At 32.8% G+C, this 11,468-nt stretch overlaps 1 protein-coding gene across 2 annotated transcripts; it reads left to right on the top strand.

Annotated features, from left to right (window-relative positions):
• The first annotated feature begins 1,036 nt into the window (after positions 1 to 1,036).
• Positions 1,037 to 8,294, top strand: LOC107782918 (uncharacterized). Of its 2 annotated transcripts, XM_075225350.1 has the most exons (11): positions 1,037 to 1,693; positions 3,698 to 4,580; positions 4,663 to 4,812; positions 4,906 to 4,988; positions 5,289 to 5,565; positions 5,649 to 5,831; positions 5,897 to 6,040; positions 6,125 to 6,271; positions 6,376 to 6,802; positions 7,061 to 7,190; positions 7,298 to 8,294. In XM_075225350.1, exons 5-9 carry the CDS (start codon positions 5,334 to 5,336, stop codon positions 6,573 to 6,575), a joined length of 906 nt encoding a protein of 301 aa, XP_075081451.1. In that variant the 5' UTR covers positions 1,037 to 1,693; positions 3,698 to 4,580; positions 4,663 to 4,812; positions 4,906 to 4,988; positions 5,289 to 5,333; the 3' UTR covers positions 6,576 to 6,802; positions 7,061 to 7,190; positions 7,298 to 8,294. The 2 variants fall into 2 exon arrangements, with proteins under 2 accessions (XP_075081451.1, XP_075081452.1); XM_075225351.1 differs by lacking the exon at positions 3,698 to 4,580.
• The last annotated feature ends 3,174 nt before the right edge of the window (positions 8,295 to 11,468 follow it).

Here is an 11,468-nt window from a genome sequence, read left to right as displayed (position 1 = left end):
TATGAATAATATAAGTACTATTAATATCAGGCAGTATTGTTAGAGTGGAAAAGGTATCCATACAAGTTTTTTCAATGGCACTTCTTGTTTCATTCCAGAACTTTTTTGAAAAAAAAAATAGGATGTATACCGTCAAGCCCAGTTGCTTTCAGAGGTTTAATAGAAGAAATTGCTTTTTTGATTTTAGCATAAGTCAAGGGCCATGTCAAGAGCGTTATGGTCTCTTTCTGACAAGACGTCAAAAGTAATGGGGATAGGTAAGAGATTGATAGGACAAAAATGAGTTAGGTAGTATAAATATTATCAAAATGTCATAAGATAATATTACATATATGTTCAAGGTCAAAAGTCCAATTACTGACAGAGTCGTGCAAACCTAGTATTCTATTCTTTTTACTCCTTTGAATAATCGATAGATGAAAAAAATTTAATATTAGCATTTCCTTCATTGAGCCATTGTACTCTATATTTAATCGTTCAAATCTTTCTATTCTTAAGAATTTGATTATAGAGAGCTATTAAATTTTTATCCAGGTCTAAATGAAATTAAAATTTATTATTTACATTCAGATTTGGATTTCGATCAAGGATAGTCTTTTTTGTTTAAAAATATTTCCAAAAATATTTTTATTCTAGAAACGCACATGTTTGATGAACGATGCAATTGCACTAGAATAAGAATTGTTATTGTGTTAGTGGTAATTGGCAATATTGAAGTCGGGGTGGCTAACCGTATAGTTTCAAATGGAAAAAACAGGTCTCCTCATAGGGTTTAAAAAGTTAGGTAGGTAGGATAGTGGTCTAAGTGGGCACATAGAAAATGCAACACACTCGTGTTTGGGTGCAAAGCTAGCCAATCCAAATTGGCCAAAAAACTTTCCAATTTCCAAAATTAGGTGTTATTTGTTTCTTTTGTTGGACCAAGTCAATTTGGGACAGGTAAAACCTAAGTCAATCATGTCTATATTATCTATGCATTGAATAAAAGTAAAAACTCTATTATTATTGATAGGGCTTCCTCCAAACTTCTCGGAGGTAGTTGTGACTTCATTAAAATCTCCACAAAGCAGCCAAGGTAAATAATGGTTCTTTAGTCAACAGTTTCAAGATTATTCAATAATATGTTCCTATTTGTAGGGGCAGTACTAACATATACAAGGGATAATAGACATGGATTGGAGGATGAGGTTACCTGAATGTTTAACATATATTTTTTGATTTGTGATGGTGATCGGATCTATTGCAAGCTCAGCACTTATCCACGCAAGAGCCACTTTTTCACATGAGATCCACTACTCCAGAGATTTTTTACACTAATCTCAAAGAAGTTAGTAAATTAAACAAACTCCATGAGGCAATAATGGTTCTTCATTCATGTTTCAATCAAGCAGATGATTATAGGATGGTTCCTGTCCACAATGTCCTTGAAGTTCCTTGTAGGAAAATTGGGTCCACCCATAGGGGGTGCTTTAAGGCCCAATAGGGTTACTAGTTAATCCTAATATTCCCTATATATGTACATTAAAGAATACTTTAAGCAGTATTTTCCACGCGCTCTTTCTCTCTCTCAATTAGAAATAAGGGTTTAGACTGTGGAATTGGGGGTTATTCCAACATACCGTGACAACCATCACCGATCAGTAATTCCAGTCGCGGTTCAATCTGCCTTCCGCTTCTGCACCACGAAGAACAAGTAAGTTCTCGTTTTACTATTTATGCGCTATCTAATATGTTTAGATTAACGTGTTCCTTCTTTGGTATCAGAGCCATATGCTAGTTTTCTAGTCCGGAAATGTAATAATACTGTTCTAATCTTTGTGTAGATTTAGAACTATGTGTTAATCCATGTTGAAATTTAAGTGCAATTGATTAAAGTTATTCCGTTAATCCGATTAATTTTTTTTTCTTCTTCCAATTTTGAAATGAGTTTTCAAAATAGAACAAAAGAAAGTAGAAGAAACAGAAAGGCCAATGATTAATCAGTAACGAATTTTTTTTCATTCTTGCCATCATCAGAACTGAATTAGTTAATTGATTTGCCCCAAAATTCCTTTATGGCAAACTATCAAATCTAACAATTAAGAAATCAGTTTTCTTTAGTCAGTTCTTTTATAAAAGACAAATAAAGATTTTATTATCAAGTTTGCCTAATGGCCGCCTGACTTCTACTGCCAACCACCGTCGGAACTCCGACGACTAGCGGCCATAAGCCACAACAAAGAGTATGAGAGGCCATGATTTCAGTTTTCTCTGAAAATTAGAATTTTGAAGCTTAGTGCTTCAATGGTGAATGGTGGCTGAACATAGGAAAGATGAGAAAGTTAAGTTTCTCTCTTTTCTAAAAGGGTATGGATAAATTCTTTTTTTTTTTAAAAAAAAGGAGGGAACGAAAATTTTCAGATGAAAAAGTCTTCTGAAAATTTTCATTAACGATGGTGGCGGCGGCTAACTACGTTGCAGGAGTAAGAAATTATTTTGGGATAAAGGAAACCCTACACTTCAATAATTTTATTTAAAAAAAAAGAATTAATTTCTGTAATTTATTTTTGTGGGCAGATTCATTAATTGGGATAAAGGCCCACTTCATGTTGTCTTGCAATTTTTTTAAGAGCAAAATTTAGTGAAAATGGCGTGTAGTAGCCACTAAATAAGGGTGTATTTAATTTTTATCCACTATTTAAAATGCTTATCAAAAATAGCCACTACTAAGGGGGAAAAGACACAATTACCCTTTCTCTATTTCTTGTATAATCCCAAAATCGACGAAAACCCTTATTTCATTCGTTCAGAGTTCTACGCTTCTTCATCTTCCTCGTATGCAAACTGCAATCTCAGTTAAACTTCTGCTCCTTCATCTTCTCTGTCATTTTCCGTCATCTTCATCTTCATCTTCTCCGTCTTCTTCTGTCCTTCATCTTCTCCGTCATCTTCGTTTTTCTTTATTTGTAAGTTGGTTCAATGCCGTGTGAAGTATGTGTGAAATTTCAAAAATTAGCATTATATGTTGATTCAGTATAGTATATTTTGTGTGATTCTGTTTTTGATAAATTTTTAGTGTGTGAAATTTGAAATGTGTTTGTGGTTGATTCAATATATTTGATCATGTAGGTATATTTCATAAAAATAATCGTAGAAATTCATAAGCTTACTGATTATGAATTTTCAGTTAACTGTGTTCATTAAATGTAAAGAAGAAACGACATTAAATTTTGTAGTTGGAATTCAAAGTTAAGGACTGATTGTCCTTAACTTTTGCACATGAAACTTGAAGTTAAGGACAAAGTGTCCTTAACTTTGGATGTTGAAAGTATATGTTAAGGACTGTATTTCCTTAACCTATGCACTTACAATTTAAAGTTAAGGACTGATTATCCTTAACTTTTGCACATGAAACTTGAAGTTAAGGACTAAGTGTCCTTAACTTTGGATGTTGAAAGTATAAGTTAAGGACTGTATTTCCTTAACCTTTGCATTTACAATTTAAAGTTAAGGACTTATTGTCCTTAACTTTTGCACATGAAACTTGAAGTTAAGGACTAAGTGTCCTTAACTTTGGAAGTTGAAAGTATAAGTTAAGGACTGTATTTCTTTAACGTTTGCACTTAAAATTTAAAGTTAAGGATTGTATTTGCTTAACTTTTAAACTTGAAATTTTAAGTTAAGTCCTAATCTTTGTTTGTTTTTCCTTCTTTTCTAGTGTTATAATGGAAGGTGATCATTTTTTTGATTTTGACGATTGGCGTAATTTTCTGGTATATTGGAAAGGAGATTTTCAATATAAGGAAATAATTAAAAGTTTTCTGTCGAATAGCCAATGGAAGAAATTGAGGGAAAATATTTTTGGCAACTTCTTCAGATTACAAAGTGTGAAGTTCTCGGGTAAACTTATGCACTGTGTATTGCTTTCTGAAATTGTTAGTAATGAACCTGATTCGATGACCTTCAAGGTATTTGACCGCGATATTAAGTTTACTCGTGATGCATTCCATATTATTACTGGTTTGAAGTCTTATTCGTCGCTTGACATGAAAGGTTTAAATGAGAAAGAGAATAGGCTTTTAAGAGTCTATTTCCCTGGAAAGGACAAAATTGAGTTGGCTGATTTGTATAGTTTTATTTCTAGTCGCCCACATGGTACAACTTCATCATTTGCTGGCAGTGATGATGATTCTTTGAAGTTGGCAACACTCTATTTTGTTGAGTCGGTTTTGATGGGCAAGAGGAAAAATAGGAATGTGTCGGAGCAAATAATGAAAATTTTTGACGATGATGCACTTTGAGCTTCCTTCAACTGGGGCTCTCTTGCTTATGAGACGCTATTAAAATCATTGAAGAGTTGCTTGAAATCAAATGAGAATGATGTTCAGAAGGAGAAAGAGAAAGAAAAAGATATTGATAGCTACACTTTAGTTGGCTTTCCTTTTGCGTTTTGTGTCTGGATTATGGAAGTACTTCCTATTTTCCAAGAGAAACAATTTGTGAACTTCAAAGAAGTTGGTTATCCTCGAATGTTATGTTATTCTGAAATGAAGTCTCCACAATTTGATGCTCTTTGTAGAAAATATTTCCATAATAAAAAAGTAAGTTAATGTAATTACTATCTTTTTTTTGTTTATTTGTTTTAGTTATGTATACTTATGTTTAGTTTTTCTTATATAATAGGTGTTTAAGTTGATTGAGGTGTCACCCTTTATTCCCGTGGAAGAAGAAGATACACAACCTCTTTGTGTGGAGGAGCCAGTTTCACAAGATCAAGGCTCAAGGTCTTCTTCCACACAATTTGACGAAGGCGTACTTAAGGAAATTGTTAGAGTATGTGTTTCTGCATTTGAATAGTATTAGTTTTTTATTTGATTATTTCTTGCTTACGAACACCTTTTTTTTATATTATGTTTTTTGATTCAGAGATTATTAGAGAGTTTTAAGAAGGATTTGCAAGCAGAAGTTACCAGAGTTAATCAGAAAAAAAGATTGAGAACGAAATCAAGGTAATTTCAGTTAGTCCAACTTTAGGATTTTGTGTCCATAAATTTTGAACTTGGAATTGAAAGATAAGGACTTCTTGTCCTTAACTTTTGAACTTTGAAATGAAACTTAAGGACATCATGTCCTTAAGTTTTGAACTTGGAATTCAAAGTTAAGGACTTCTTGTCCTTAACTTTTGAACTTGGAGTTCAAACTTAAGGATTGCATTTCCTTAAGTTTTGAACTTTAAGTTCAAACTTAAGGACTGCCTGTCCTTAAGTTTTAAACATGTCCTTCTCTTTGTAACTTAGCTGCTTTCTCAGGATTTAAAGAAAACTCTAGGATCAAAGCTTGATACTTTGATTAACATGTTTGGGAAAGCTGATCAGATGAACACAGATAGAGAATCTAGTGCTCCAATTAGAAAATATGGAGTTGATGATCATTGTCGTGCTACTGAGCGTACTGGCATATTCAACCAAGATGCAGGTGGTGTTGAACGTGATTATATGGATGTGCATGCAGAGGGTCAGTATGAAAGAGAATTTAGAGACGCACATCTAGATGATGAAACTGAAAATGTTACTGATATTGGGAAAGGTTAGTTATAGATTTTGATTTTTATTTTCGTTGAAATGTATATTCAATAGATTAATACATATAAACTATACATGTGCATGCAGAAGTTTGTGGAGTGCCGGAGAAAATTTGTAGAGTTTGTGGATTGCAATCACAGGAGGATTTAACAAGTCCATTGGGGACAAGTGTCAGCGAGATTGTATGCAAATGCTTAGAAGGAACGTATGATCTCTCTACACCGCTGTCATACAAAGAAAAATTTGGAGTTCAAACTTGTGCCAGTCAAGGTTAGATAAAATTTTCATTATATATTGTATCTTTATTTCATTATATATTGTATCTTTTGAAGCAGCAAGCAAAGAAGCTGGAGTGCAGTATCAAGAGAAAACTGGACTACAATCTCAAGACATAGGCAGAAGTGAGATTGGTTCCAAATCTATAGATGCAACATGTGATGATGATGATGTAGCTGGAATGATCTTGGATATTGCAAATGGTTAGGCAGTGCTTTTTTAATTTTATATATGTTTGTTTTAATTAAAGATTATTAACATGTTAGTTGTTGTAAATATTTTTGCAGAATCTTGTCAACAAGCATCTAAAGATCATGGTGAACAACTGCAAGATAAAGAAAATGTGGAATTGCAAGAAAAAGAAAATACTGCACGCAATATTTTAGCTGAGTTGTCTCTTGAAAAAACACAAGAAGGTACTGTGGAGAAGACAGGTACTGATTGTGCCCTAATTATTATATGTACAATTGAAATTTTTTCTCTTCATTTGACCTGTTGCAGAAAACTAATATGAATATGTATATATATATATATATAGTGTCGCCAGCAGAGGAAAACAAAGAGGACACCAATGATGACAATCTTAACCAATATACAAGGAAAAGAAAGAGAGACAGTATTGGTTATGATGATCCGTCATTTTCTCTTCTTACTCCTACTCCTCCAAGTATACAAATGGACATTGATTCGACTTTAACTATGGAGGGTGAAGGAAATGTTGAAGAAGAACTTGGTTGAGGTAAAAGGAACAAGAAGTTAAGCTGGCAGTTGAAATCTCCTTTTGATAAGGAAGGAAAAACAGTAAGTTCCAAGGCAGACAATCAAAATACTCTGAAGAGTTCAGGTTGGATAAAATCAACCTATACTCGTATGTGTATTTTTCATTATGCCAAAAAAGATGAAAAATTAGTGAAGAAATTCATTGTGTGGTTGGGCAAGGAGAAAAGGAGAGGTCGCAAAAAAGAGTAAGTCTCTTAATGTGTTTCACTACATCCTTAACTTCTGTGATTGTTAGACTAATTTTAGGACTAACTGTCCTTAACTTATAGATTCAAGTTTAAAACTTAAAGACTTTTTGTCCTTAAGTTTGAATTCAAAATTCATAAGTTAAGGACAAGCAGTCCTTAAGTTTGAGTATCAAATTCAAAAGCTAAGGACACTTGGTCCTTAAGTTATAAATTAAAGTTTTCAAAATTCTAACTTGACATTTTCAAAATTTTCAGGGGACAAATTGATTTATATGCTGATGATAATAGTTTGAGGAAAAAACCATACAAATTGTATCATCAAAAAATCTGTAGCAAAATATTTTTCCTTGAGCTTTCAGATAGCAAATTTGTTCTTGATGATAAGGTTAGATAATTCACAAGGCATTTTTTTCTATTATTAATTTATCATTTTTTCATTATTTTATGACTGATTTGTTATTGATTTGTTTTATTTTTTGCCTTTTTATGAAGCATATTGACATTGCTCTCTATTATCTGAGAAAGAAGGAATGCTACCACCCTCACGATCATCCTTTTCGATGCACAACTACTGATGTTCTTTTTGATAATTATATGGCACTTGTGTATAAAGATTTCAGTGAAGATGCTAGTGATGAGTTTTGGTGTGCTGGTGATAATCAGTTATTTCTGACACCATATGTGTGGGGGGACAACGGTAGATGTGGAATTGCATGGACTGAGGTTGACAAAATCTTTTTTCCATGTCGGCTTCCATCAGAAGATGATGAAGCTGTGACACACTTTTTGTTGGGAGTATTGGACTTGAATCAAAAAAAGATTGATGTATATGATTCCATATACAGTGAGCCATATGAAGCAGGAATGAACTACATGCAAATGTATGCACACATGATCCCCCATTTGCTAAAGTTCTCACAGTTTGACAAAAATCACAAGTCTTTTGGGAATGTCTTCAACAAATTTGATATACAATGGCAAAGATCACCACACCAAACTGGATCGTACGTGTTATTATTTGTTATATTATTCATATGTACTTAAGATTTATTGTTTAATTCATTGCATATCTTACATTTCTCTTATGACTGATTGTGGTTCATTCTTGATCAAATTTGTCGAGTTGCTGATGATTGGAAAGGACGTGCAGCAATTCCAACCCGAAGACATAAAAGACTTTCGAAAAGAACTTGCTGCAAATCTTTGGGCACATGGTGAATGGAAAAGAAATTCTGGTTATGATACTCTACCAGAAAATGTTGGTGATGATTATGAGAGTGAAAATGAAACATTCTGTCCAAAGGAGTTGTAAAGAAATTGTGGTGTTATTTTTGTATAAAATTGCTGTAAAGCTGACATCTGAATTATGCCAGTTTAGGATAGTTCTGAAATATTCTGTAAATTTGTGAAAAGGCACTTATATTTTGTTTTGTTGGCATAGCATAATTTTTTGTAACAGCTATGCAAAATTACAATTTCAAAAGTTATGTCAAGGCATTTTGTTATTTATTTCGTTGTTTCTCTCAACTGTTGATTTGTCCATTGAGTTTGTTAGTATTTGTTCATGACTAAGTGTAAGTGAACTTCAAATTCAAAGTTAATGACCAAATGTCCTTAAATTTTGAACTTGAAATTCAAAGTTAAGGACCGACAGTCCTTAAGTTTTGAACATGGGACTATAACTTAAGGACCTCATGTCCTTAACTTTTGAAATTGTATTTCAAACTTAAGGACTCCTGTAGTTAATGACAAACAGTCCTCAAGTTTTTAACATGGGACTATAACTTAAGGACCTATGTCCTTAACGTTTGAACTTAAAATTCAAAGTTAAGGACAGACAGTCCTCAAGTTTTTAACATGGGACTATAACTTAAGGACCTCATGTCCTTAACGTTTGAACTTAAAATTTAAAGTTAAGGACAGACAGTCCTTAAGTTTTTAACTTGTATTTCAAACTTAAGGACTCCTGTAGTTAATGACAAACAGTCCTCAAGTTTTTAACATGGGACTATAACTTAAGGACCTATGTCCTTAACGTTTGAACTTAAAATTCAAAGTTAAGGACAGACAGTCCTTAAGTATTTAACTTGTATTTCAAACTTAAGGACTCCTGTAGTTAATGTCAAACAATCCTCAAGTTTTTAACATGGGACTATAACTTAAGGACCTCATATCCTTAACTTTTGAACTTGAAATTCAAAGTTAAGGATAGACAGTCCTTAAGTTTTTAACATGGGACTATAACTTAAGGACCTCATGTCCTTAACTTTTGAACTTGAAATTCAAAGTTAAGGACAGACAGTCCTTAAGTATTTAACTTGTATTTCAAACTTAAGGACTCCTGTAGTTAATGACAAACAGTCCTCAAGTTTTTAACATAGGACTATAACTTAAGGACCTATGTCCTTAACGTTTGAACTTAAAATTCAAAGTTAAGGACAGACAGTCCTTAAGTATTTAACTTGTATTTCAAACTTAAGGACTCCTGTAGTTAATGACAAACAGTCCTCAAGTTTTTAACATGGGACTATAACTTAAGGACCTCATATCCTTAACTTTTGAACTTGAAATTCAAAGTTAAGGATAAACAGTCCTTAAGTTTTTAACATGGGACTATAACTTAAGGACCTCATGTCCTTAACTTTTGAATTTGAAATTCAAAGTTAAGGACAGACAGTCCTTAAGTATTTAACTTGTATTTCAAACTTAAGGACTCCTGTAGTTAATGACAAATAGTCCTCAAGTTTTTAACATGGAACTATAACTTAAGGACCTATGTCCTTAACGTTTGAACTTAAAATTCAAAGTTAAGGACAGTCAGTCCTCAAGTTTTTAACATGGGACTATAACTTAAGGACCTCATGTCCTTACCGTTTGAACTTAAAATTTAAAGTTAAGGACAGACAATCCTTAAGTTATTAACTTGTATTTCAAACTTAAGGACTCATGTAGTTAATGACAAACAGTCCTCAAGTTTTTAACATGGGACTATAACTTAAGGACCTATGTCCTTAACATTTGAACTTAAAATTCAAAGTTAAGGACAGACAGTCTTTAAGTATTTAACTTGTATTTCAAACTTAAGGACTCCTGTAGTTAATGACAAACAGTCCTCAAGTTTTTAACATGGGACTATAACTTAAGGACCTCATGTCCTTAACTTTTGAACTTGAAATTCAAAGTTAAGGATAGACAGTCCTTAAGTTTTTAACATGGGACTATAACTTAAGGACCTCATGTCCTTAACTTTTGAACTTGAAATTCAAAGTTAAGGACAGACAGTCCTTAAGTATTTAACTTGTATTTCAAACTTAAGGACTCCTGTAGTTAATGACAAACAGTCCTCAAGTTTTTAACATGGGACTATAACTTAAGGACCTCATATCCTTAACTTTTGAACTTGAAATTCAAAGTTAAGGATAGACAGTCCTTAAGTTTTTAACATGGGACTATAACTTAAGGACCTCATGTCCTTAACTTTTGAACTTGAAATTCAAAGTTAAGGACAGACAGTCATTACGTTTTTAATATGGGACTATAACTTAAGGACCTCATGTCCTTAACGTTTGAACTTAAAATTCAAAGTTAAGGACAGACAGTCCTTAAGTTTTTAACATGAGACTATAACTTAAGGACCTCATGTCCTTAACTTTTGAACTTGAAATTCAAAGTTAAGGACAGACAGTCATTATGTTTTCAAAATTGCAAGTTGAACTTAATGACTCCTGTTAATAACTTTTAATTGTTGAACTCAAAAGAAATTAAAAGAACGTAACAAGATATAAATATTGAAAATCTAGGCATCCGCTCAAATTAGAATAATAATGAATACAATCTATAGCAAAAACTTAAAAGAGTCGATAAACATAAGTGTATATTTCTACTCTTCTCTATGCTTTCTTGAAAATGGATGGATTGCCGGAGAATATATACAAGCTGTTCTATTATGACCAATTCTTCTGCAACGACCACATTTGAATGTTATTTTTGATGGCTCGGTAGCAGGAATATGCCTTTTCTTTTGCCTTCTACCTGGTGGCACATTGAAATCTGGAGGTTTAATAATTTGTGACTTAACACTCTCTGGTACAATCCATGAATCAGTATGTCCTATAGTATGTATTTGTCTTTCATATGTTTTCATCCAAGATTCCTTTAAGTACCAGTGCGAACAAAAGTCAGACTTCTTGATGTTTCTCTTCTTGATAGCTGCAATTGCATGTATGCATGGTAATTCATCAAGTTGAAATTGAAAACAATCACATGTTCTTTTGTTTACGTCCACCAAGAAAGTTATTCCTTCTTCTTCAACTCTAGAACGCCATGAATCAACAGGGAAGACCTTCAATGTTGAAAAATTATAAGTGAGTACATTATGTTAAAAAATGTCAAAATCATAATATAAACATAAAACATAATACTTACGTTCAAAGTAAATGCTAAATCTATTCTGTTCTTCAATTCCTCCTCTACCCAACAAGAAACATCATAAAATGTTCCTTCTGCTTTATTTCTTTTTTCATAAAACCAATGTTGTAGCTTCACTTGAATGAAATCCATCATTCTTAGTATAGGCAGCTCCCTTGCTTCTAATTGCACTGAATTCATCGACTCAACTATATTTGTTGTGAGCATGTCATATCTTCGTTGTGGACTACAAGAA

The sequence above is a fragment of the Nicotiana tabacum genome, chromosome 11 (assembly GCF_000715075.1).
Source record: "Nicotiana tabacum cultivar K326 chromosome 11, ASM71507v2, whole genome shotgun sequence".
NCBI classification, from domain to species: domain Eukaryota; kingdom Viridiplantae; phylum Streptophyta; class Magnoliopsida; order Solanales; family Solanaceae; genus Nicotiana; species Nicotiana tabacum.
Note: the sequence above shows the minus strand (reverse complement) of the source record. Positions and strands in the feature narration are given on the sequence as shown.

Bases quoted from the DNA above. Each gene is read 5' to 3' on its own strand.
- LOC107782918 (XM_075225351.1), top strand. From the start codon at position 5,334: ATGTTTGGGAAAGCTGATCAGATGAACACAGATAGAGAATCTAGTGCT. The intron at 5,832-5,896 runs GTTAGATAAAAT...CTTTTGAAGCAG, and splicing joins TCAAACTTGTGCCAGTCAAG to CAAGCAAAGAAGCTGGAGTG. The intron at 6,041-6,124 runs GTTAGGCAGTGC...ATATTTTTGCAG, and splicing joins GATCTTGGATATTGCAAATG to AATCTTGTCAACAAGCATCT.